This window comes from Rattus rattus, chromosome 8 (assembly GCF_011064425.1).
Source record: "Rattus rattus isolate New Zealand chromosome 8, Rrattus_CSIRO_v1, whole genome shotgun sequence".
NCBI lineage: Eukaryota > Metazoa > Chordata > Mammalia > Rodentia > Muridae > Rattus > Rattus rattus.
The window spans coordinates 103,114,149-103,140,368 of NC_046161.1; the positions used below are offsets into that span (position 1 = coordinate 103,114,149).

The 26,220-nt window shown below is 42.8% G+C and overlaps 1 protein-coding gene across 13 annotated transcripts in view; it reads right to left on the reverse strand.

The window, feature by feature from the left end:
• The window catches only part of Arpp21 (cAMP regulated phosphoprotein 21), a 117,863-nt gene extending 91,859 nt beyond the window's left edge, over positions 1-26,004 (reverse strand). For 4 of the 13 annotated variants that reach the window (XM_032910865.1, XM_032910863.1, XM_032910864.1 and 1 more), the window contains exons 1-7: positions 25,066-26,004; positions 24,067-24,108; positions 23,311-23,400; positions 18,875-19,019; positions 17,515-17,593; positions 16,784-16,843; positions 15,935-16,075 (exon numbers count right to left, since the gene is read on the reverse strand). In XM_032910865.1, the coding sequence (XP_032766756.1) occupies positions 15,935-16,075; positions 16,784-16,843; positions 17,515-17,593; positions 18,875-19,019; positions 23,311-23,400; positions 24,067-24,108; positions 25,066-25,191 (683 nt within the window). In that variant the 5' untranslated portion in view covers positions 25,192-26,004. Of the gene's footprint in view, positions 1-15,934; positions 16,076-16,783; positions 16,844-17,514; positions 17,594-18,874; positions 19,020-20,783; positions 22,664-23,310; positions 23,401-24,066; positions 24,109-25,065 lie in introns of those variants that run through there. The other 9 variants (XM_032910869.1, XM_032910868.1, XM_032910867.1 and 6 more) reach the window with 5 other exon arrangements.
• Between the last annotated feature and the right edge of the window lie 216 nt (positions 26,005-26,220).

Below are 26,220 nucleotides of genomic sequence, written 5' to 3' on the forward strand. Positions count from 1 at the left end.
GTGACAAAGGAGTGTCTTAAGCTTCTAATTCATGTCGGGGTGAGAAGCACTCTCTCCTTAACACCTGTCCATACATTGGGACTGAGGAAGCAAGCAGACAAGAGCAGAAAAGCTCAGATGGTGCCAGCTACACTGTGTACAAGTTTATAAAATGATGCCATCCCCTTGCCCCATCCCGTTGGTAAAAGTAGAAGGAGCATTTTTTTTTTAAGATGAAGAAAGCATTCCTCAGTCATTACTTTGATTACGTGACTGTAGATTTGCCTATGAAACCCCAGTCATCAAACAGCCTGGTTACAATCCTAGGGACATTATTGTGTAGTTCCTATGATTATACAGTGCACAGTGGGCTGGAGTTAGGGACCGGGAGGTTCACCCCTCAACTCAGAGAACCAAGAAGCCTTATCACTTCCTCTTGGGGATCAAGGTAAACATTTCCCACCAAACTTACAATCTAGTAAACTATAACAAATGACCTGAATGTGGAAATAGGACATTAGAAATGAGAAAGTCTGATACAAGTCAGTCACCATACACTTGGGCTTCCTTACTGTAGAGTGAAAGTTTTAGATAGTAACATGTTCAGTTAACGTTTGGGGCAAATGACAACTCCCCCAAATTATTTAGTGTCTCGGTATTCCCAACCAACACTTCTTTGGCTGTTGTATCTTGTCTATATTCTTCCTTCCTTCCTTCCTTCCTTCCTTCCTTCCTTCCTTCCTTCCTTCCTTCCTTCCTTCCTTCCTTCCTTTCTTTCTCTTGTTTTTTGTATGGCAACTGAAATGAGAATGTCAATTTAGAGATGTTGATTACATCAATGTTAATTACAATCACATCAATGTTAATTAGTCTCCTCTGATATCCTCACACACTAGTCTGTTAAGCCCTAATAAATGAAACAATTTGCCTAAATTTACAGCTTTCCTTTCTGTATTTGTTTTTAACAGTCTGCAAATATTCACACACAAGTGAGAGATCCCATTTTGAGGCAGGAGCACAAGGTGAATTTGTTCAGTCTCATTTCTTCTTTAAGATAAAATGTATTTGAGTGATAACTCAAAGTGCTAGCTGAGAGGTACACTGTTTCATTATAAACCTTCTCCTTACTGCCCATGTCTGAACCTGGTGCCAGCTAAACACTTAGCTGAATGAATGAATGGATCAATGCATGGATGAGTGGCAATTTAGCCTGCACAAATCATTATAGCTCAGGGACTGATTGAGTTGCTCAATCAGATATGAGGTCATAATTTCTGTAGTTATAGAACAGGACATCAGAGAGTTTGGAGCACAAATTCGAATTGAAAACAGAATGGTCATTGAACACTGGATTTATGTTTATTAGTCCTTATAAACTTTTTACAAAAGACTGAGGGATCTAGGATAGAGAAGGAAGCTTAATCCTCCTCCTTCTTGACTTTGGAACACCTTGGTGTAAAGTGTGATAAAGTTCTATTTTGATGTTCCTTCTGAAATCCTATTTCTTCATAGTGTTGTTATTTATAGTAACATATTTCATACATATGTATGCATATATGAAAAATACTTTAATAGGACGATGAAACTTAATTATAAGGAATATTGCTATTCATAACATAAATATTAAGAGTGATTCATACTCTGATATAGATTATATAAAATAAATTCTGTGACTGATTTGCAGTGATCTTTCTTAATTTTTATCTTCAAAATTTAGAAAAAAAATGAGTTCTCTCAGGTTTCTTGGAAAATATTTTGAATGCTCATAAAGTATCTTTGAGGTTCATTTAAAAATAACCGAGCAACTGTAATAAGATTTTCTCTTCCGGTATGGCTTTAAAGAAAACTATTCATGATGTTAGAGCTAACCAGGGTAGAGATTGAAATACTGCAGTGATTGGATTAAAAACTACTGATAAGGGCCATTGTATCACAGCTATTAAAAATCACTTTTACAACTAACCGAACACCAAACTAGCATTATTTTGGAGCCATACAATAAATGACACTGAAGCAATTCATTCAGGAATAGCATTTCAAAAAGTAATTAATTACTTTTAATCTATGAACACAGAAACGCACAATTTTTGAACAATGAATTATTAAATGTTGATAAGTGGTCTTCGCTATGTACCTCATGGCCATGTATCCTACCAGCCTAATTTGCCACATTTATTCATTTAGAATTTGTCTCATGAGGTATCGTGTCTAGCTTTCTACTCATCATTACCAAAATATATGGTAAATAAAATTAATGCTTTTTGGAGATGGATCATAGCTTCCTCATCTCCAGGTAACCCTCTACAGCACATACAGCAGACTCGGTGCTCCCAGCAGGGCACACGCTGCTCCTGTATGGTGAGCATGCTTGCATCCCCAGCCACTATCTTGGGACTCTTTGGGGAATAAAAAGGATTAAATTTATTCTACACTGTCCCTCCTAGAGACAGAACTCACAGAAAAGAGGCCGGCCGGTGACGACAATCAAATCTCTCTTCTACTCAATCAATTCCAGTCTTAGTTCAAAAGGAAATTTCCTTAGAAGCTTAACATAAACGGACACTCATTACCACTGCTGTTTTAATTTCACTCCTCTTTAACTATTTTTCAGCAGTCTGGCCTTGCTGTTGGCTTCTTAGGACCAAACTCGTTACTCATCTCCCAAGTAGTTCAGCTGAACCTCTTTCTCCCTTCCCACACAGAAAGGAAGAACTGAACTCTCTTGCCGGTGGAGGTGGAAGTCGGGGTGGGGTAATAGGGAGGCCTTGGCACTCCGTGTAGACTGAAGGAAAGTGCTGCTGAGGTTACCTCGATAAACAGCTGGGAAACAACTGGACAGTGGCACAAACAGTGAAGGGTTTGAACTGTCAAAAATATTAGACAGGCCTAAGAGTACTGTGAACATTTCACCTAGAGTGCTCACCGCAATGGGTCTCTGAAACAAAAAGAAAGCTCTTTATCCTTATTAAACAGGTATGTGTTACCATCTTCCATATCAGTCTGCCATTTGATTCTACCTCGTCTTTTTTAAATGATATATGCTATTCGCTAAGAGAAGGAGGCATACATATGTGTGTGTGTGTGTGTGTGTGTGTTAGTGTGTGTGTGTGATTTTGCATGTGTTTGTAAATTAATTTTCTTTCATATATATATAAAAATTTCATATATATATGATATATGTGTGTACATTGCATTTATTTACTATTCACGTTGTGTATGCACGTGGGCACCACACTGCCTATGTGGAGGTCAGAGGACAGCGTGGAGAGCACACTCGGATCGTGCAGACTAAATCACTTCACCAGCTTTTTATACCTTTTGTTACTCGAGTCTTGCAAAGGTTTAGAATTTGGGATGTTTTTGCGAAATCCCTTTCTTTCTTTTGTCTGTATCCGTGGTGTAGATATGTACACGTCCCTGTCTGTGCATGTGTGGGAGGGCACAGGGTCCCCTGTGTATGTTTTTGGAGGTACACGATGGGTGTTTTCTTCAATTGCATCCACCTGACACTCCGAGACAGCATCCCCCTGCGCACCCGGGCTGCTGGTTTGGTTTCCTTGCCATAGACCCCAGGGAGCCTCCAGTCTCTAGCTCCCCAGCACTGAGACTACAGCTCTGTGGCACTGTACCTGTCTTTTTATCTGGTTTTGTGGAAATTCAGTCAGTTTCTCATGCGTGTGTAAGGAGTGTTTTGGAGATCAAACCACCTTGCTAGACATTTTCTTCTGAGTTCCTTTAGTGCAATTAAGTGTTCACAGGGACGTGCAGGCTAACGTGGTACCTTGGTCCCTCTTTACAGTGGACTATCATGAATGACACTTAGTAGAATACTCAAACCTGAGTCTGAACTTTTTTTTTTTTTCTTTCGGAGCTGGGGACCGAACCCAGGGCCTCGCGATTGCTAGGCAAGCGCTCTACCACTGAGCTAAATCCCCAACCCCTGAATGGTTCTTTTAAATTGGCACCTGTTCCTTGGCAAAATCAAACCAAAGCAAACCAAACCACCACCACCACCACCACCACCAACAACAACAACAACACTACCACCACCCCCACCACCACCACCAAAACAAAACCTGGCCTCTGTGGATGAAGAAGCATGAGAAGCAGGAGAAGCCAATGTGCCCCGAGAATGTGATCCTCTGTCTAAGAATGAAGCCAAAGGAAATGACCATAAATGAATACCAAATTCCACTTCATAACAGTGGGAGAATGTGTTTCTCCTGTACTTCACAAGGAACGTTACAGTAACATGAAATTCTTTAAAACAATATCCAGTAACATTGGCCAGCAAATACAGGCTCTTTATAAGAACACGTTGACTATGTTTGTGGTCAAGCGATAACCCACGGTAACAGGAGTAGTGTTAGCAGAAATCTTATCCATGGGTGGTGAGTTGACAGACAGCTTTACTTCTAACGCTTTATAGATTTGTGTTGCAATAATCACATATGATTTTATAGCAACGAAATAATGGAAGTTATTATCTCAGTTGGATAGCAAAACAGTTTAGCAACTTAATAATGACTCGTGCCAAATCACTGGATTATAGACAATTATTCTTATATTTTGAATGTTTACAAGATACCGTTTCATTAAATGTATTATTTAATAATCTGGTAATTGGAGATTTAAATGTTTCTCGTCAAATTATTTCTTAATCCTTCTATTATACTGCAAGGTTTTGGAAATGCAAGATTAAATTTTGCTCTTTGTACAAGTCAGATTTCTTACACTAGGACTTTCAGGTACATGAAAACTCACCTCACCTTTAAATTCCTGTGTTTACTGAAGTGTTATTCTTGATTTATGTGAGTAGACACAGTACCAATTCAACATGATAATGACCAAATGATAACAATCACCAAGAAGATTCTCTCTCTCTCTCTCTCTCTCTCTCTCTCTCTCTCTCTCTGTGTGTGTGTGTGTGTGTGTGTGTTTGCGTGGCTAGTCATTCATGAACTGTATTGGGTCTGGAGTTTCAACACTGTCAAACAGGGGGATACAATCAGATCACTGAGCTTCAAGACGCTTGTATCATTTTTTTAAAGTTTGTCTATAAATCAAGAATTTATGCAAATTAAAAAACAATACTTGTAATGCAGAAAGTAAAAGCCCTTCAAAAATGTCAGATGAATGATTTCCCACGCAGCATGTATGGAATACTGTCTAGTTCTACTTTTGGGTGTAAAGGCGATGGGCAGTACATGCCTAAGATCATGAAACTATCCAGACATCCTGCCACATATGTCCCGTAGGTGCCAATGAACCAGCGAGGACGACTGTTATTCAGAGTAATCGTCAGGTTTTGGATCACGCTGTTGGATCAGCTGAAGATGACTTGGGGTTCTCTATCTTTCAGGAGCCTCAGTGGCGGTCTTTAAGTAAACCTATGCACCAATCATGTGGTCTCCACCCACACATAAGATACGTGCTTCAATCTACTCATCTTTCCTCCCTCACTAGCGTCCACCCTGACTGAAGGCACACCCCTCTGCAAGTGGCTTTTCCAGGTTTATTCTTCCAATGCGTCACTAACGAGACAATCTTTGTTCAGTTCTAGCGTATTCATTTACGGAACTTTTTTTAAATTCTAAGCTTTTTCTCAGTGATAATAAACCCACAAGATGCTTAGACCCCAATTGCACCTTATTTACATCAGTCTCACATAAAGAATCTGGGAGCAGCAGGAGAGAAACGTGGGGTGAATATGATCAAATTACACGGTGTGAAATGTGTCCTAGTTAGGGTTTCTATTGCTGTGATGAAACACCATGACCAAAAGCAATTTGGGGAGGAAATATCACTGGTCATCATCAAAGGAAGTCAGAATAGAAACTCAAGCAGGGCAGGAACCAGGAGTCAGGAGCTAATGCAGAGGCCATGGGGGAGCGCTGCTTATTGGCTTGCTCCTCATGGCTTATACACCCTGCTCTCTTACAGAGCCCAGTACCGGCAGGCTGGGGAGGGGATGGCACCGCCCACAGTGGGTTGGACCTTCCCATATCAGTCACTCATTAAGAAAACGTACTACAGGTTGCCCTTACAGGCTGATCTTATGGAGGCATTTTCTCAGTTGAGGTTTTCCATCTCAGACAGCTTTAGTTTGTCTCAAGTGGACATAAAACTAGCCAGCATGAAATGCTCAAAGAATTAATACTTTTTAAAATATCATTATATTAATATGTCCACTGACTCTAACTTCTATTCCCTAAAGGAAATCTCAGTGTATTTCAGGCTATGAATCAGTGACTGCAGAAGAAATGATCAGAAACTATATTTACTGTAGACTATCATTAATATTAAAGTGCTTTCAACATACAAAACAACAGTGAGAAACAAACTTCACATACTGTGTCTTTTCAGTTCTGTACCTTATCGACTGCGTTGTTACTATATTATTGTTATTATTATTGTTGTTATTATTAGAGAGAGAGAGAGGGAGAGAGAGAGAGAGAGAGAGAGAGAGAGAGAGAGAGAGAGAGGTAATTTGTAGGAGTTGGTTCTCTCCTTCACTGTGTGGGTCCCGGTGATTGAGCTCAGGTTGTCAGGCCTGGTGGCAAGTGTCATTACTCATTGAGACATCCGTCATCCCGGGGCACACCAAGAAACATCTAAGCAACATTCTCATCAGGGGGTTAGGGATAATCTTAATTATGATAGATCTAATACGTGTTATAATATTTAAATAATGTTTGATTCATGAGTGTCCAAATGGGTCAGTCGGGTGTTTATGAAAATAATTCTGCCTTTGAAACTATGAAAAATAATGGGTGTTTCAAGGAAGGGCTTTTCGTTTGTAAGTTATAATGCTTGTGTGAAGTAGCTCATTAAAATTCATAGGTAAATAGTGTAGCTCCACTAATAAAGAACTGCTATTGTGATTCGGTTGATAAAGAACTGCCGTTTGTTGTCTACTTGTTTTTTGCACGTGTGAAGAAATGCAGTGCTTTTCTCTCTCCAGTCGTGAGAGAGAAATGATGGGGAGAGCAGGGATGGAAGGGAGGTTGGGAAGCTGGGAGTTGTACTCCTCTGCGTTCACTGTGGGATCTGGAAGAGGACGAGGTGGGGAAAAGTCGGGTTGTGGGATTCAATGTATTTTGTACGTGCTCATTTCTTTTGGTAGGCTACAACATGTTTGACAGCATCCCCTAACACCCACATCTGCTGGCCCTCTAGTCTTCAAGTGTCCCTAAAATCAGCCAAGACACAACTGTCAACGCTGCGGTTGGTTGAGCTTAGATGCAGCAGGGGCGGGGTCTGCATTAAATGGCATGCATGTATAGTCTTAGATTTGCTCATCGTGAGTGTGCGCGCACACACACCTACACATTCAACCATAATGATGTTGATTTTCCACACGGTGAATGGAAAATGGCTAAGAACTTTGATTTTTCAAAGTAGGAGACCCACAGTACTGAATACTTGAGAAATAATTCTTTGTTGAACATACTTCAAGGACATGGAGTCAGGTTTTGCTTTACTAATAAGTTGCTAAGACAATTCATAGTTTTACCATCAACTCTAGTGTTAACACTCTTTATTTTGCTATTTAAACATGTGTGTGTGTGTGTGTGTGTGTGTGTGTGTGTGTGTGTGTGTGTGCTCAAGTTTGATGTGCATGTGTGTGTGTACATGTGCATGTGTGTTTGAAGATCAGAGGTTAATGTCAGGTACCCTGCCTCTGGACATGACCCATCTTGGTTTCTTTGTTTGGTTTTATCTAATACAGAGTTCTCACGGGCCTAATATTTGGACAGTCTGACTGGCCAGCAAGCCTCAGGGAGCCTCCTTCCTCTCTCCCCAGTGCTGGGATTACAAGCATGCATCACCAAGCTGAGCTTTTTTATGTGTATCCTGAGGATCAAACTCAGGAACTCATGCTTGTAGAGTGAGCACTTAACTGACTGAGCTGTCTCCAAATCCCTTTGCACAGTTTAAAAAAAATAATCAAATGCAAATTATGATGTTGCCAGAGAACCAATGGATAGCAGTGAATGAAGACGGCTTAATTACCCTCTTGCTTCCCTAGCAACTTGATATCATTGATTCTACGGAGGGAAATTCTTCTTTCCGTGACCTCTGAAAGGTCAAGGTCAAGGGCTAAGAGGCACAGGGCCTTTGGCTTTGATTGTCTGTGATCCGAGCAGATAAGACAGACTTGGACTTTGGTTTCTCTCCTACGAGATGGACAGGCTTGATTGACACCCTACCACGCCGAGATCTAAGTGAATGAACAACCAAATAAATAAACAAAAAACAACAACACAAACAAATAGACAGATAGATAAATAAACAAAACCCTTAGATGCATAGTGTGCCATGCACAAAACTTAAAATAATGAAACAGATTCTCTCCATGCACAAGGTATATGCTTCATTTGTGTCCAAAATTAAATAGTGAACTTTATCATACAATCAGAAAAAGGAACACTATGAACTTATTGCTCCTTGCTCTCTGTTTGTCTGAGAACCCCCCTTTCATGCACAAAGTCTATATTCTCAGAGGAAAAAGCAAGATGATATTATGGAGACAATATAATGTTTGAGGGAAATGGCAGAGAGTTTGACCACGGTCAACAAATAGCCCTGAGTTTAAACTTAAGAAATGATGGAAGACCTAGGTGTCTTCCCAAAGAAAGGATAAATGTTTAGAGAGATGAATTATGTTAATGATGCTGATTTTATCATCAAGCCATATGTACGAGTATCCAAACCACATTGTATGCTTGCTAATCAGAAAAGGAGAAGGAAGTGAAGTGTGTTCAGTGCCCAAGCCTCTGGGTTCTAGTCAAATAATTGGTAGCACCGACCTTATGAGAAGCCAATAGTAGTTTCACCACGTTTAGAAGTGACAGGGTGCCAGCCAGCCACTCTAAGATACACTTAGATGGAGGGTCAGTCTTCTACACAGCTCTCCAGTAAGAGTGGACCTAGCATGCTGCTAGTGTGTTACAGTGCCCCTTATAGCTCTAACCCAAAGACAAGAACACCGTGAACACGGGAGAAAGCCTGTGTCTGTTCTTTGCTTTGCTTTGCTTCAGTGAAAACACAGTCCTCTGTAGGGTATGAAACTCCCCATTGTGGACATCCAAGGATCCCCAAGTTAAGCCTGGGTGCTTTGAGGGGTATTCCAGAGAGGCTGTGTTCCTTCACCTGGGCCAAGTCTCTCTATGCTGGGTCTGTGCCCTGAGAGGGTGGAAAACCCAGCCTCCTGTGGTTAGGATAATGAGCTGTCTCTTCAGGGGTTCTTATCAAAGGCCCTTCAATCTCATGTGGGCACTCTCTAGAGAGGCTTTCTCTAGTTAGAAGAGGCTTCATTGTTCTTGCTTTACTGACAAACACCTCAGTTGACCGTATTTTCTAGAGCATTTACTCTACACACATATCCCTCCAAGCTAGTGCCAAGGACCCCATGCCTCAAGAATCATGGAGTTGAATCCAGGAGCATTAAACTCTCTTTTTGTTTGTGTTGCTTTGTTTTGCTTTTGAGGGACTCAGTCTGCAGCCCAGGCTAGCTTCAACATCTTGGAGCCAGGCTGATCTGAAACTCTCTATGTAGCCCAGGCTAGCCTCAAGCTCAAGAAAATCCTCCAATAGTTAAAGTAGCCTTTGGACCACTCCCCCGACCCACAGTCTGTGGAGAGTGAACTACCGTCCTCCACAGTATTTGCTAACCCCAAGCCTTGCTCTGCACCCGGAAGGGTAGGGAATTTGAGGCAAGGAGAGTGGGCGGATGTGAAAGATGAAATGGAAATTGTGAAGGCATGACAACCTTTTAACATGAAAATTATCTTGAGACAAGTTAAAAGTTGATCTGCCATATGCAAAGATATGGAGGTGTACATGTGCAGTAATCACGCTGTTTGTGCGAAATGCAAGTGTAAGTAGATGGTGTCCCGCCTTCCAATGACAAACTCCAGATCTGCATCCTTTCTCAGGGATGGAAAAAAAGGAGAAGGAGATGAAAAGTAGAGAAGAAATACCTCCATAGAAAGAACAATGTGCATCTTTGTGGTAAATGTAGAAAAGGAATTGAAAGAGAGAAAATGGAGGTCAGAGAGACAAAAAAGCACGGCGCTTCTAATGTAACAGACACATACTTGTGACATAGAAAACAATTTAACATTTCGAAGAAGACTATGAAACTAAAAATGTTCATAGTTTTAATCTCCTATCTAAAAATTCAAATGGTAACACTGGTCTGGAGTGGAGTCTCCTGTTTATGATCCCAGATACACGGGAAGCTGAGGCAGCAGCTTACACATGCAAGCCCAGCTTGGGCTGCAAAGTGAGATCCTGTCTGAAGACAAAAAGAGCACTACAAAGAAAGAAAGAAAGAAAGAAAGAAAGAAAGAAAGAAAGAAAGAAAGAAAGAAAGAAAGAAAGAAAGAAAGAGAGAGACTGGAGGTGTAGGCATTAGCTCACTATTAGGACTCTAACATAGTGAGCATGAGACTCTGGGTTCCATCTCAAGGGACATTAGAAAGAATAACCAGATGATAAAGACCTTCTGTGGTATACAAGTGACATAGACCCTAGTATCTGCCTTGTAGGTTTTCAGTGGGTGGTACTACCAAGCCTGACAGTCAACCAGAAGTCCAATAGTGGGAAATCCAAAGTGCTTGAGAATAAACCCTGTTGCTGTCAAAATTCCGAGACAGGCAATGGACACTAATGGAATATGGCAAAATAAACAACAGTGACGACAACAACTACAAAAACCTAGAACTTCTTCTCAGTCACTGAAGTTGCTGTTTTCAGTCAAAGTCAGACAATTCCAAAGGCTAGTGATTCCTCACGAGTCATTAAGGCCCAGGTGATAAATCAAAAGATGTGTCTGTAAACAATTGGTCACACACTCTTACCTCTTCGTTCTAGGCTAGTTCTGAGGCCTAGAAAACCTATAACACTACAGGCCCAGATGATTTTTATTAATTCTCTAATGTACATAGGTTTACTCAGACAGCAACACCATCTTGGATATCTCCCACAAGAACTTGTGGCCCCTCTGTCTTTCCCTCTCAGCAAGTTTTCCCTCCAGTCCAGGGACTGGTGTGACTTTTACAAGTATTTTGTTATACAGCTATAATACGTAGATACCACCATCTCTACAGAAAGCCTAGCTCTTTCTAAGTGCTCAATAAATGCAGAATATTAACATATATCTGTTTGGACTCAATAGATTTTTTTTGAGTATTTGTTTTGTCAGTTTTGTCCACTGCAACAGGGCATCAAGAATACAAGCTCTCTGCTACAAAGTCATATGTTCTCTGGGAATCCCCAAAGTATTGTGAGCATTAATGCAAAACTTCTAATGACTTCACTCCAATGCTCACCATGGTGCTTCCTCGTTCCCCAGGAAGCTGGGTCTGCTGTGCCTGGGATGAGAAGCTATGGCTACTGATGTCAATGGCTGTGTAAGAACACAATGTATAGATTCATCTTCTACACTAACACTATCAATAAATATAACTCAAGGATGCTGTCCTTCAACAAGCCATGGTAGAAGTGACAACCTAGAAATATACAACAAGGACTATAAAACTATAGAAAGATTCTGGTGTTTACTTATATGAGTAAGTAAATCTTCAAGATATCATTAAAACAACAGCTCCTTAATCCTAATACTTTCTTATCAGGTAACAAAGGAATTAAAAACTTGAAATCTGTTGGAGAATGGTGCTAGTACTTTGAATCTGAAAGTCCAGACACTGAAGGTCCTTGTCCCCAATTGTTTTTTGATCTATCAGTAAAGATGCCAGCAGCTAATTGCTGGGAATGGGGTGGTACACTGAGAGTTGCAATGGTAGGATTCAGGGAGAATCAGGAGGACTCAGAAGCAGAAGGGAATGCAGTAGCAGTAGGAGATAAAGCCAACCAGCCATATGAGTTTTCAGGTAAGTGGCCATTGGCCTGAAGTAGCAGGTTTAGGAGTGCCCAGTCATTGGGCAAAGCGAGGCAGACAAAACTACATGCTACAGAAATCCACATCAGATGCAGCCATATATCGTTTGAATGTGGCTCTGTAACTGAGATGGCTAGACTTGAAATAACCATCATACTATACACTCTGGTTTAGAATTGAGTCCTGCTAATTATTTATTCTCTATAGAGAAGGGCCCCAAACTGAAATTCTCTTTGTGGGGTTAGATGTGGTAATATACAAAAAGCAAGAATTAAAGCCTCGGTTGCAGTGCACACATAGGAAGTGCCATGCTTCTCAGTAAGAAATGCATCATTCAGGACTATGTTCTGAGACCAATCCTTTCCCTCATGGGAGAGCTAATGGATGATGACTGAGGATATGACAGAGAAGAGCAACAGGGGCCAGCCACACTTCGACATGGTTCCCAGGGATGGTCCCTTATGACTCAAGCAGTCTAGTTTCATATAGACCTATTTTCTCTCTGTGAAACACTTAACAGTCTCTAGTCCCTATTTAAGATATCTTAAACCATCCTCACCCAGAAGAGCATGGCAGAAGGAAGCTGATGACGTTCAGTTGTGGCTGATACAGTGATGATAATTCCTCTATCTACATTTATCGGCACACCCTATAGAGCCATGAGAACTCACTGAAGAAAAACAAACAACAAACCAATATATAAGAAATGTCTTCTCTCCCTCTGCTTTATAGCTCATTTCCACACTCTATCCAAAGGGTTCACATTCTGGACCTGTCCTCCTAAGCCATTATGACATTTAAAATGCATAATTTTTTCAAGGATTTTTCAAGAAACCTGAACTGGAAAGGCGCTCCTCAAATACACCACTTACGGTGGACCATGGGACAAATTCTCGCCTCAGTTCTCTCCCTTTTACAAGTCAATATATTTCAATCCAACAACATATAAAAATTAGACTGGTTCCCACTGGCTATCAATTGCTCTGCTAAGGCAACCCTTCACATTTACAGAGAATACAGATTCTCCCCCCAACACAAATAAATGGTAATCGAAACCTTCAAGGCACCTAGATCTTAATGGTCCATTTTTACCTTCAAACCCAAACACCCTGGCAGTAGACAGCTATCACATCCAAAGTCCTCATGAAACAGCAGCCTTTGCTTGCCCTGCTCATGTAATCCACATCTTGAAAACTGCAATATGCTGCTCTTCGAAAGAGCCTTTATTTCGTCCTCTTTCCTTCTTGCTCCTTTTCCAGAGAGGTAGCAGTTTACCCTCAAATTCTACCACTGGCACCTTAGCCTCCCAAGAGCCATTTAAATGACAGGGGGTGAGCAATGTGAGGGCTTTGTGCTTTAGCTACTGCCTAGAAAGTTCATGACTTACCATGGGGCTAGGCATGACTTGACCAGCAGAAGGATGATAAAAGGTGGTAGGGAAGATGGGGTGATCAGATTAGACTTGGTGCTGGCACCAAAGTTGTCACTACCTTCACGAGGTACCATCTGCCCGTGCTCACTGTTCACTCTCCAGTCTGTTTAACAATGCCCAGGCAAAAGGAAAGCCAGGGGCTGACGAGATTGGCTTAGAAGTTTGCAGTATTTGCTACTACTTTTCCAGGACACCCAGGTTCAGCTCCCAGAATTTATACTTGGCAGCTCACAACTGCCCATAAGTCTAGATCAAGCAAGATTTGAGGCACTTTTGATCCCTGTGGACAACTGCATTTATGTTACTCACATAGATATGCCGCATGGATGTACGTGTGTGCACGCATGCACTAAAACTTTCTAAAACCGACCAACATTTGTGCTTCTCTGGAAGGGAAGGAGTTAATCTGTAGGACTTCTGTTAGTCAGATAACAAAACCCTTAAAGACAGATCTGAAGGAAACATAGGAATTTATGGGTGAGTTCAGAAGTTTCTGGAATCATAGACACGTTCCAATGTGCTCTGACCCTGCAGGCAGTTGAAATGGGACTAACCTGATAAAGACTCTGAACTTGAAGATCCATATCGTATGTAAAGGTAGCTAAGCTAGAATTTACTTTCAATGGAGCTACCCCAGTGTAAAAGGCAGCTTCACAGGCAAGACTGGACTTCTATCAAGAGTATTCCTAGAGCCATAACATTGCCATCAACTTGTGTATAAACATGGACTGATAACCATCACTGTGAGATCGTAGAACCATTGCCGACTATTAACAAATCCACTAGCTCCGAATTATAAAAATCTATCAGGCTCAATCTACACTATGTATGCACAGGTCCACAGTTCCCGGGACCTTGGAGTGCAATACAAGGACCCAGTTAAAAACGGAAGTCAATACCTCCCCTGTTTTGTTCTCAGGGTGTCTTTCTCTGCTGGGTAGCACCTGCAAGCCACAAGAAAAACTAGAATGGAGTGTAAAAACCGTAAACAATAATACACCAAAACCAGCCGGGTGTGTTCGATGGAGAACGAAAACGTGGCAGATTAAAGTATAGTGACCTTTAATTTCCACGACAGTCAAGACGGGAGGCGGCCGTGCCATCAGACCAAGTGGGATGCTGGTAAATTTTGAGATGTGTTTTGCCAGCACAGTAGAATACAACTGCGGGACCCAGTAATTCTGAAGCTTCAAGAGCTCTTAAACATTATCCACTTCAAACCGTTCTACAGATATATAAGCAATTTGAAACTCCGAAGGGGAAAAAAACCAGTGAAGCACTACAGTGTCCCCGAGATAATAGCCACTCTTGGTCTAGGCTTCTTACTGGGTGCTCCTCCCCCTAACTGTCTCTGTGCCTCTGCTGAGCTCAGGCTGAACTCCGAGGAGATAAAGAGCCCAGAGGCCACCCCACTTGCTGTAACCTTCGCTGAGCGGAGAGGAAAGCATGTTTTAAGCATGAGAGAGCCATTCAACACAAAAGTGCCTGCACTAACCTTTTGACACAGAGACTATGTGATCACCAAACAACCCAAAGGAAAGAAAGTTATTCTTTTAAAATGACGGTTTACAGTTTTTGAGGGTGCCACGCCTTTTGTTAAAGTAGCGGCTTAGGCACTGTGTGAAAGCCACAGGGTTTCAAAGCAGACAATTGCAGGTGTCAAGGCAAATGAAGTCTCCTATGAGGATGCTCTTGATGACTCAGTGTAGACAGGAAAAAGAGTTTAAGATGAGAGACAGTGATTGTCTTGAGAAAAACCAAGTATTGTCTTCTTAGGGCTAAAACTTAGATAGCTGTCAAGCTCAGCCCTCCGTCTGTCTCACAGGTGAAGAAACAGAGGTGGCAAGTAAAGAATGGGACAGGCTGGGGTGCCCAGTCAGTATGCCAGGACTGGGAGGCAAGGTTTCTGTATCCTGTTCTGAGCTTTTCGCAAAGCGCCTGTCTCCTCCACATCAGAAAAAGGGAAAGAAAAGGACTAATGTCTCTGTGTGTCACAGCTTTATAAACCTTATCCTTGACCTAGTCCTCCTCCCCTAACCCATCCCCGCCTACACTACCCTCCCTTCATCTCCCCTCCCCTTCCTTTTGACAGAATCATAGCATGCATCTATAGGGCTGTTTTTCAATTCCTGATCCTCCTGCCTTAGCCTCCAGAGGACTGGGATCACAGGCATAGGCCATCACGCCTGGCTCTGCAGAAAGCCTTTACTAACTTAGAAACTTTGTGTCATCCAAGTCCTCTACCACTGTGCTACATACACTCCCAAAGCAAAGCCTGTTGTTTCTATCTGAATGCTACATTGAAGTGAAGTTCCCCACCATCTTTTGTGTAATTTCATGGAATGCTAATAGAAAGAATAAATTTGCGAGCTTGTAAACAAACAAACGAACGAAAAAACAGGAAACAAGTTCATTTTACTGCCTGGGGTTTACAAACTTCCCTGGTTCTCACTGGGTTTTATCTGGATCCCTGACACCCCCAGTGCTGCTAGGACAGAAATATAACCAGCACTTTTTCATATTCAATGTCACATACTTCGCCATGAATAGTGTGCTCTTAAAGGCCAATCCGTGACAGAAAAAAAGAAAACAGCAGACACCAAGCTGGAACTTACATTCTGGTGCTGCTGGTCTTGTTGATGATGACAGATTTCCCAGTTTGATCCACGTTGTGGTCCAATCCGAAGTACGCTGCCACCCGATGGACCAGCATCCTCTGATAGGATGACATCTGGGGGAACTTTTTATAGTGGTTACTGGAACAGAGTTACAGAAGAAGTAAAATCAGTGCCTTCATTTCATGCCCGGAGTATATTTTACAGGGATTTACACGTCACTATCTCCTTTTATCCAGAAACACTTGGCGTCTTTCATTTCAACGCCACCTGATGTCTTCTCTCGAAGACAAATCTCCACTATCGCAGATTTATTGATCAAGCTGCTGTAGGCATCGCCGTTTCGCAGCCGCCCGGTCATTTTGTCTGTTGCAAAGTGTTCTGGCCTAGTTCATGATACCTTATCAACAGAGGCAGGCCGGGGACAGGCTCCACGACATAACAGAGATTGCAGATATCTCTCTGGACATGTGTCATTACCCAGTTCACACCAAACGTAGCACAATTACTTCCAGGTATAACTGACTGCAGCCAGCTGGAGTCCATTAAAAAAAAAAAAACTATCGTAAAAATGAAAAGGGCCGCTTCTTGTTACTGCTCCTCCATGCAAATCAGTGGGGGCTAAACACGCCCTCTGTTTATGGCTCTTTGGCCAGGAATTTAACAGGTAAGAACACATAGAATCCAAGTAATGGCCACTCCAAAATCCAGTGACTTCTCCATCGAACATACCAAGGACCACATGAACTGACGTTCTAGCTATCTACAGCTCTCTCCAGAATGAGTCGTTAACTCAGACACCGAGCTAAGACATGTCATCGAATTAGCTAGCATTGCCATGGAACATACTTGCTGTCAGCAATGAAATCAATCATTTCCTGCTCCATTTTCAAGAGTATCATCCTGTCCCTGTAAAATAAATGTCCAAAGGAAGAGGTTCATGTACTTTCAGTTTCCAAAGAGCAAATACAGTTTATCAAACTCAACGGGGAAACAGTGCAGACCCAACTCTCATCCATCTTCAGACTACGTTGACTCCTTGGTTTGCATGCCCTGACGTGTTGAACTCAGAGGTTTCATTTTCCTCTCACTCGTTAAGTATTTGGGGGTATTTAATGTCATCATCTTTATGCCCTAATTATGACATGTAAATTTTCGAATGATAGAAATACAACCAACAAAGACTAGAAGTCGAAAGAAGCCAATCTGGAGTACTGAGCACACATGGCCGTGTGCCCGCACCCAGGCATCATGGACTGACGTAATACTGATCAGTTTATTCTCTCCTTTTTACTTCAATATACCCTTGGGGTTTGCAAACCAGAGTCCGTACACTCTAACTCTACAGCAAGCAACTATGTAACTATTAGGGCTAGCCCTCCAGTAGGCGATACAAGCTCTCAACTGAAAAGAGTAAGTTCACGAGAGACATCAAGGAAGCCAGCTGGTTTTTTGTATTTGATTTCTTAAAAGTATTCTGACTAATCATTTTGTAATATTCTATCTGACCCCACCACCACCACTACCATTACCACCACCACCACCACCACCAAAAGGCTTGTTTCACAATTTAAATTTACCTGGAGTTGTTCTTCAGCGTGTTAATTAGAAACTCATGTAAGTCTATGCCTGTAGAATCCGTATATTCTTGGCTGCAATCTGAAACAAACATCAGGACGGAGTTGAGTTGCCAGGATGAAGGATGGGAATACCGGGGTGGGGCAGGATTTGGAAACTTTCTGCTCTCCTGCCAGCCCAGGTAAATTTCAAAGGAAGTTACGAGGGGGCAAACACTTGCAAGCAAGGATCATAACATCAGAAATGAGACTTGAAGGTTGAGACCTTGGCTGTGGGAAGACCCTGGTGTCAGAGGAGGGGAAGTGTGCTCGCTGCTGGTGGTGGAGTGTGCTCTATGCTGAAACCCAGTTAGGCACTGCCTCCACATGACAAGTACATCCAACCCACAGGGACCTCAAGAGCTTGTGATCCCATGACAACCCCCTTCTTAAAAAATTAAAACGGAACAGATTTTTAAAAAATGAAGGTTCTATTATAAAACGGTCTAAATATTAATCAGTGTAAACCATGGCAAGAGAATAAATGTCCTCAAGTCTTTCTGGTCTCCTGGTCCTGGATAAGTTCAGGTTTCTCCAGCCATTTTAGCCATTTCCTCTTACAGGCCTCAAGCTCGAGGGTTTTATCTAGTCGGACACTGGCTGTTCCAAGCAGGAATATGTTTGCAGAGCATAAACTCTAAGAGTGGCTACCGTTCCTAGGCTCCTCGGATTCTCCAGCATTCTCCATTCCAGCATGGCTTCCTTCTACTTTGTGCAATTAGAGGTCCATTCAGTCTAGACGTTCTGGACCGTAGGCCTGTAGGTTTTAGGAGGAATGGTTCTTTTCCAAATAGAAATGTGATTTTTGTTTTCAAACGAAACAACATGCAGTGGTGGTCAGATAGGGACCAAAGCCCTTGGTCCCAGGGCTTCCACTGACCTCAATCCCCAAGTGGCTTACTGTGAGGAGGTGCTCAGGCCTTTCCTAGCTGCCTGTCTTTTTTAAGATAAGGGTGGGTGTGAAAATAGAAAGCCGTGTATCACCATTGTTCGTCGATCCAACTCAGTTGTCAATGAACCTGAATGCAAGAGCCCATTTCAATTCTCTCTTTCTCCTCAGCTTGTCACTGAGAACAGGAGATTCAAATGGGAATCCAAAGAAATAAGTGATTCTAAAAATAACCTCCCTCGCTACACAAATAAAGGTGCAGGAACAAAAAGAAAGTCAAGGTCACTGATTTTTTTTTTCTCTTACACATACAGGGCCGCTTGGAAAATTAGGTGCAGAGTGCCCGGGGCTGTAAACACTGGTGTCAGTTTGCAATGTCTCCTGGCTACGCATGTGTCCACGTTAAGCAAGATAAGGAAATGTTTTCAAATTCACCTTTCGATAACATTCTGATCTTGGGTCTCTCAGAGAGTTTCTCTCTGTTCTTATCCTTTTCTTTTTCTCTCTCAGAGTCATCCTTCCTAGATTTATCCTCCTCTTGCAGGCTGGGGAAACTGGAAAGCTGTAAGTGAATTGATTCCTGTTGGGGAAAAAATATAATAATTTAGGGCCAGAAGTAATCATCTCTGCCTGGCTTCCATTTCACACAGAGGTTACTAGGTATTGAAAAATGAGAGCTTGGTATAGATTCCTATTTCTTAAGTAGTTAAAAAAAAATTTTTTTTAGCCTGTCAGGAAAAAAAAAGAATACTTGCCCTTTAAGGTGAACTGAAATCCAGAAGTCAATGGGAGGTCAGAAGACACATCTAGTATTAAACTTTGCCTCATGAATATTAACTTTAATCATGCTAAACTCCTGTAGATCACAACTCTTATTTTTCTCTACAGGGTTTATTTTAAAATGTGTGTGTGAGGGGGGGAGGGGAATCCCTTAATCTGCTCACATTGGAGCCACTGTCATGTCTAAAAAAGGCTTCTCCAGTTCCCTTCTAGAGTTCCTTATAAGGAGAAATGTGCACACGGCACACAGACAGACAGGTTCCAGGAGTCAGAATTGCAGTTCGAACCGAGAGGAAGAAAGCACCCAACAGCCAAATTACAGTAGAAATCCTACCACGGAACCAGGCCGAGAAGGACACCCCAGACCTGGGAAACTGAACCCTGCAACTGCCGGAATCTTACATCTAGGGTCACAGGGCTTGCTTCTGAATGCCATTAATAGTTTGCTATAATTCAGAGTTGCAAAAAGGGCATTGCCTTTTGGAAAATGGTGTGAGTCCTGCTCTGTTTTCCTAAGTTGTCTATAAATCTATAGTTGGGTAAAGGTAGTTAATTCTTCCCCCAACAGATTCTCCTGAGCTGCTCCTTGGTACAGAGCACAGCGCTGAGATGCATCTGCACTGCTAATCTTTCCTTTTCTTTTTTCCTGGAAAATGATCTGCTTATATTGATTGACACACTGGATCCATGACTTTGACTGCTCACTGGCTTCTCTGGAGCAGAATGCACCACACGATGCTTTGTTTGGATTTTCTAGTTTCTGCAAAGTGTATGCTGATTGGTGTCATGAAGGCTTAGGGCTGGCTTTGTGTGTGTGGTATGTGAGGGACCACCGGATGACATTGCTTCATGGTGTTGGGCAGGGGGTGGGGCATGTTTCCAATGAGGAGGGACCCCCATTAGAAAGGATAGCTGAAGGGAAGTTGCCCTGGTGGTGAGAGAAAACTAAAAAACAAAAAAAGATCTCCAGCCTCCACTATACAGATAAAACACGCTGTCATCATAAATTCTTAACTAAGCTGGGTTTTCCTACTCCGAGGAGGTTATTTTGGGGGGAGGGGTGGACATATATGAGATATGCAAATCAGGCTGGCATTCTGCTGTAGCCATTCTTCAGGTGATTAGGGACAGAGAGCTGTTGCAATCAGTGAAGTTGCAAGGAGAGCTAGGGTTTGGAGTTTGCTTTTACTTTCTCTGGAAATCTCCAGGCCATTTCCAGCTGAGATGTGTCTGAGGAGGAAGAACCAGGCCATCAGTAGAGTCCTAGAGCAGCTGTGGGCACGCGGGTCATGAGAGGATGGTCTCGTTTCTTCTTCAGAACTGTAAGAACCATCCAGCCCTCTCTAAGTTGGAAGCTAAAAAAATCATCACGTTGGCAATAAATTCTACACACAAAACCTGAAGCCAAAGATATCCACTGTAGATGAATGGTACAAATTGGTGCTGCTGTGTTGGCAAATTCTATACTCAGGTTAGAAAAAATATACATTTCTACACATAAATATACAATATGGTGTAGAAAGAATACACAAAAGGTGCTGTAGAACTGGTAAAAAACAATCTGTTATTTTTAAATATTTTTTATTGATACGCTCAATATTAAAATACAAGTGTTAATAAATACATTGGTACAGGATAAGTTTATACCCAACAACAGTAAAAGAATGATTCAAGTTGCAGTAACACACTGGTCAGTAAGTATTATAACATTAGAAAAAAAAAGAAGAAACACGCTTCCTTTACTCAAAGACAGACTGAACCATCAGGTGTGGGTCTGAGATCAAGTAACACAGGGAACAAGAGAGCTTTTCCCACACTGGAAAATGAAGGCAGTTTTCCAAATACTGTGAATATACAAACATGGGGGAAGCAATACATTCCGTGTACTGTATACTTCTCTGGGAGTCAGTCCACACATTTTCTAAGTGTTCAGTGTTATCTAGTGAAGGCATTGCGTATAAATTCTAAGATCGGGTGACTCGCTTATGTATGTGTCTGTTGGTTTTCTGCCAACCCCCTATTCCCACCACTCTTTGGCTAGTCAACAGGAAACTCAGCTCGAGGGGCCTAATTCTCTGCTCCAACATTAATCCTGTTTTCTGGGTTCAGAACCAGCAGGAACAAAGCACCGTTTGCACCCACTGTGTGGAGGTACCACTATATCTGACTCTGAAATGGGCGCTAGGATACAGATGACCCTTCCCAAAACTCCTGTGCCTTGTCAAAAGAGACAACGAGCAGAGGGAAACTACGGAGGCTGGCCTCCTCTGCCCGGCGTCAGGAGTGAGGAACAACTGGGCGGTTACTTCTCCCAGAGCCTGGCAATCTACAGGCTTTTGAACAAGTCAGATGCTGTCCGTTACAAACCTTCCATCCACACTGATATAGTACAAGGCATGGGATTCACATAGTTCCACCTTTCCCATCTCCGTTAAAGACAGAAGCACACGCAAGATGCTGAAGGAAAGCCACACGTTTCTCAGAGCCCAAGTTTTAAAAAGGGGGCTAGGGGACTGACTTCGACATACAGTAATGGCTACTGAAGGAGAGCTTGTCTGTGTCTCTTCACATGACGAGCATGTGGAGAAAATGAGACTAGAAAAGAAAACATTCTTGGGGGGGGAATCTATAAGGGATTCGTTTATTTATTTACTTTTTGGTTCTTTTTAAAGAAAGTGCTCTCTCCATGTTCTCTGTGTCCATAAAGAGAATTTAGAGGATTCCAAGAAAAGTGAAAAGGGGGTGGGGGGTGTGGTGGAGGGGGAGATGAAAGAGAAGCCAAAGAGACTCAGACGAAAATTAATGATTTTCGCAATCAATTTTCCTTCCCTTGGGCTCAGACAGATCATTTGCGTTTCTGTCTTGGCTGCCTTTGACCTCTGAGAAGATTAGCAAAATTTCAGCGTCAAGACTGTGTTTTCCATAAGCAAATAAATATACTAGTTAAAAAGGAAAAAAAAAGGGGGGGTAATGAGGATGCAAAGGGACCTGGAACTTTAAGTTTGGGGGAATCATAGAATGGAGGTGCAGCAGCTGGTTAATATCAAATTCGCTACCAGTTCAGACGCTCTTCTAGGCCGGTTTTGCAGTAGTTAAAAAAAAAAAAAAACAAACACAAACCAAAAACCAACAACCTCCCGAAGGCCATGGCAGCATTTCTCCACAGTTCAGGGTGCTTAGACACTACTTCTCATCTCCTAGGAGCCAACAGTGCTGTGTTATTTATAGGCAGGTTCATTTGGGGAGCTGAGAGGTAAGCTGTCTCCATAGAGACAGGATGCTTGGGGTGTATTTGGTTCAGCCTTATCAAGAGAGAGCCTCGGTGGACATCCAGCACTTCCGTGCTTACTGGATTTTATTATTTTATTTTATTTTATCATTTGTACGTTAAGTTTTAATCTAAGTTCTTTTTGAGTTCCTTTCCGTTTGCAGTTCTCAGAGAGTCTGGAAAAAAACAAACGCGATATCCTGTGATATACATTTAAACTAGTTGTGGGGTATTTGGGGTGCGTGGGGGTGTGTGTGGGAGGGCGACTATTTGCATATTTGTGGGAGGTACATCTGGGAGTATGAGTGCCTGTGCATGTGAAGTCAGACGTCAGTCTCAGGTGTTTCTCCTCGGTTGCTATCTGCCGTTTTTATTTATTTATTTTTAAGACAGTCTCTCACAGGGTCCAGGGGCTCACTGGTTAGGCCTTGAGCCGGCTGGCCCTTGGATCCCAGGAATCTATCTGTCTCTCTTTATTTCCCCGGTGCTGGAATTACAAGCATATGCATCATGTTCTGGTTTTGAGTGGGCTCCAGAGCTTAAACCTAGGCCCAACTGCTTGTGTGGCAAGCAGTTTACTTGCTAAGTGACATCCCCAGCCCCAAACTTCTAAACTATGCAGAATGTCCCATAAACAGAAGGAAGCAAGAAAATGCTTTCTTCAATCCCTGTTTTCTCCCACAAAACATCGTTTAATGTCAAATTAGTGGCTGGCCATGCACACGGAGATCTACTCATGCAATCCCGTCTAATACCAGGTTTATACCTCATCATGCACACAGAGACGTAGTCATGCAATCCCTTCTAATAGCAGTTTTTATACCTGATCCTGGTGACTTTCCCCTCCAGGTCTGGCTGAAGACTCTTCACAGACAGCAAGACTTCTGGTCAGCTTCCCTTTACCTGCTCCTGACTGGGGATTGGGATGAAGGAGGGGGAAAAAAGAAAAAGGCAGAAAACATTCTCAGACTATCGAGGCATGGCCACCACACTTGCATGAATAATCCTAACTCAGACGTCTCGGTCCCCGATCTAATGGGCTGCGTGCTTCTGGGTGCAAAGAGAGGAGAGAAGTATCTTGAGAACCAGTGCCAAGGATAAAAACACCAACTCACGCAACGGTCCTTAACGAACTTGACTCGTGCGTGAAGGGTGAATGGATGTCATTTCTTGAAAATATCACAAGGAACACTTGACAGGAAAAATTTGCATTAAAACTAAATTAGGAGAAGATTCTTGGACTAAGGAGGTGTTCCGAGCACTAACACTGTCAATTTATCTCCAGGTAGAGATCACTTGGAAGATTGAAATGTCAGCAAGAGAAAAACCTCTCGTGGATGTGGATCGGGTGAAGCAGCACTGAACCTCTGCTGTACATAGGAACTCATGGGTGTTCAGATTCTGAGCAAGAAGCAGCAGCCACAGGGGACGGGAAAGTGAGCACAGCAGCCAACTTGTAATGGGACAGCCAGGACCCGTCCCAGACTCTGAGATATGGGCACATCTTCAGCTCGGATAGGAAATGTGCCATTTGTCATAACTGTGCTGCTGACTGCCCTGGGACGCTGAAGATCCTTACCTTGGATTTTCTTCTCTCTTGGTTCTGAGCTGCCAGTCGCCGCTGCATGGTAGACACAGAAACAGAAACAAAACAAAACAACAGTAAACCAGAAAGAGATAGAGAGAAAGACAGAAGGGGGTGGGGGGAGAGAAAATCGAAGGGGAAGACATCATTATCATTGATAACAGAGAGGTCTTCGGTGGAAGCAAAGGTATTGTGACCACAGGAAGGACACCCTCCTAGCCTAAGTCCCAATCATTCAACACTGTCACTTTTAGTCCTTTGTCTTCCTAGCAAACACAGGGATAGCTTCTGATCACTATGTGGTCACTGGCTTTGGGAAAGGTAGGCTCCTGGAAAAGGCTAACACATTTGTAAATCGGTTCAGTGAAAATCTATAGCATTTACAAGCTCAGTTTGCCTTGCCTGGACCAACATCTTTTTCTTTCCTTGTAAATCACTGTGTATCTAATCCTGCCTCTCTCCCGATTGCCCCAGCTGTTTCCGGGTCCCACCCCTCTCCCCAGTCCCTTTTAGTGTTCTGACTCTTCAACTGGAGACTCTTGAGCTTCAGTTTGCCTGAAGATGAGATTTGTACCCTAACATGTTTATGATGCGGAGGACACAGGGCTTTGACATGTATGAGCTGTCTCTCCGGCTTTCCGTGTAATAAGGAATCCATGTCAAGACTTCAAGAGCCAAAAGCTGCATCTGAAAAGCCTTACACACACAGCTGGAGGTGGTCTAGCAAGGGGTACTGGGCTCCTGTATACAAATACAGTAATTAAATATGCACCTTGGATGATTTTTATCATTCATTTCGGAAGGTATTTTTATGGCACCATTAAAAAGGAAAAAAGAAAAAAGAAGAGAAAAGAAAAGAAAAAAAAAAACCTAAACAATTGGGGGATGATTCCTTCATCGATCTCCTATTCCCTTAAGGACCAAATTCCTAACTCAGCCTCCGATACACCCAAGAATCGGAAGGCTAAGGACAGATCCTCGTAGCTCACTCACCTGCAGTTCCAGCTTCTCCTCCTCATCCAGACTTTCCGACTTGAGGATGCCATTTTCTGGGGCAGACTCTGGCTCCGTCCGCCCTTCTTCCAGTATGGTCGGGGTTAGTTCTCCTTGCTCAGACATTCTCCCAGATCCAAGTCAAAACGAGTTTTCAGACCCTAAAATGTTACAGTATCAGAAAACAATATCAGTGCAGGGAAGGTTCTCCAATTATTCTTGAGCTCGGCTCATCCCCTCCTCCCCCCACTGTGAATTCACACCCAGAGGCGCAGCCCGGTATCCCTACCGACAACTTGACACACTCCAGAGGACAGAGCAAGACAATACCGAGCAGCAAATGCACACACAGGAGGCAGGTGCGTCACCTCAGCCTTAGCCCATCCACGCACACCTCAGCACATGTGCGTACACCTTCTGCCAAAAATGACTCAACTCATCTTAGCGGAGACTCACAGCACCCACCCATGGTAGGACCCACATCCTGCTACATAGTGAGAGAAGAAAATGGTGACAGTTCCCCAGTGCTTCAACAGGTGACCCCCAACTTCCGAGTCGAGAGGTCCTGCCGATGGCAGGCGACACCTCAGATATAATTCAGAAGATTATTTTTAAGTTGCAACCATGGAAACACCTCCCCAGTAACATGGAAGACAAATACGGGGACAAAACTCAGACGGGAAGGTTATGATTTGGTCTAAACACAGGATCTATGTTTGGCTGTGAGCCTTCCAGGGTCAGCACATCCAGGCTTCCAACTAATGGCTAACAAAAGCAGCAGCAACAGCAGCAGCAGCAACAGCAGCAGCAGCAGCCCCTCCATAGCTTCCGGCCAGGTACCAGAGGTGCACCAGAGCTCTGGAGAGGCAGCTTGCCAGGCAGAGTTAAGCATAGATGCTGCTGCCCCCTGCCACTCCACACTCAAAGCACACTACTCTACAGACAGGAAGTGGCTTTTTTGACTTCAATTCCGTTATTGTTCCAAGCCCCCCCCCACCCCCTCCTCCCCCCCCTTTAACCCCCTTAAAATTCTCCCACACTTCTTCCACTCTGACGGAACCTTTCTCACTCATTTATTTATTTATTTCCTGTTCGTGTATGAGAAAATGAGGGAAGATGGAGGAAGGAAGGAAAGAAAGAAAAAACTGAACTGAG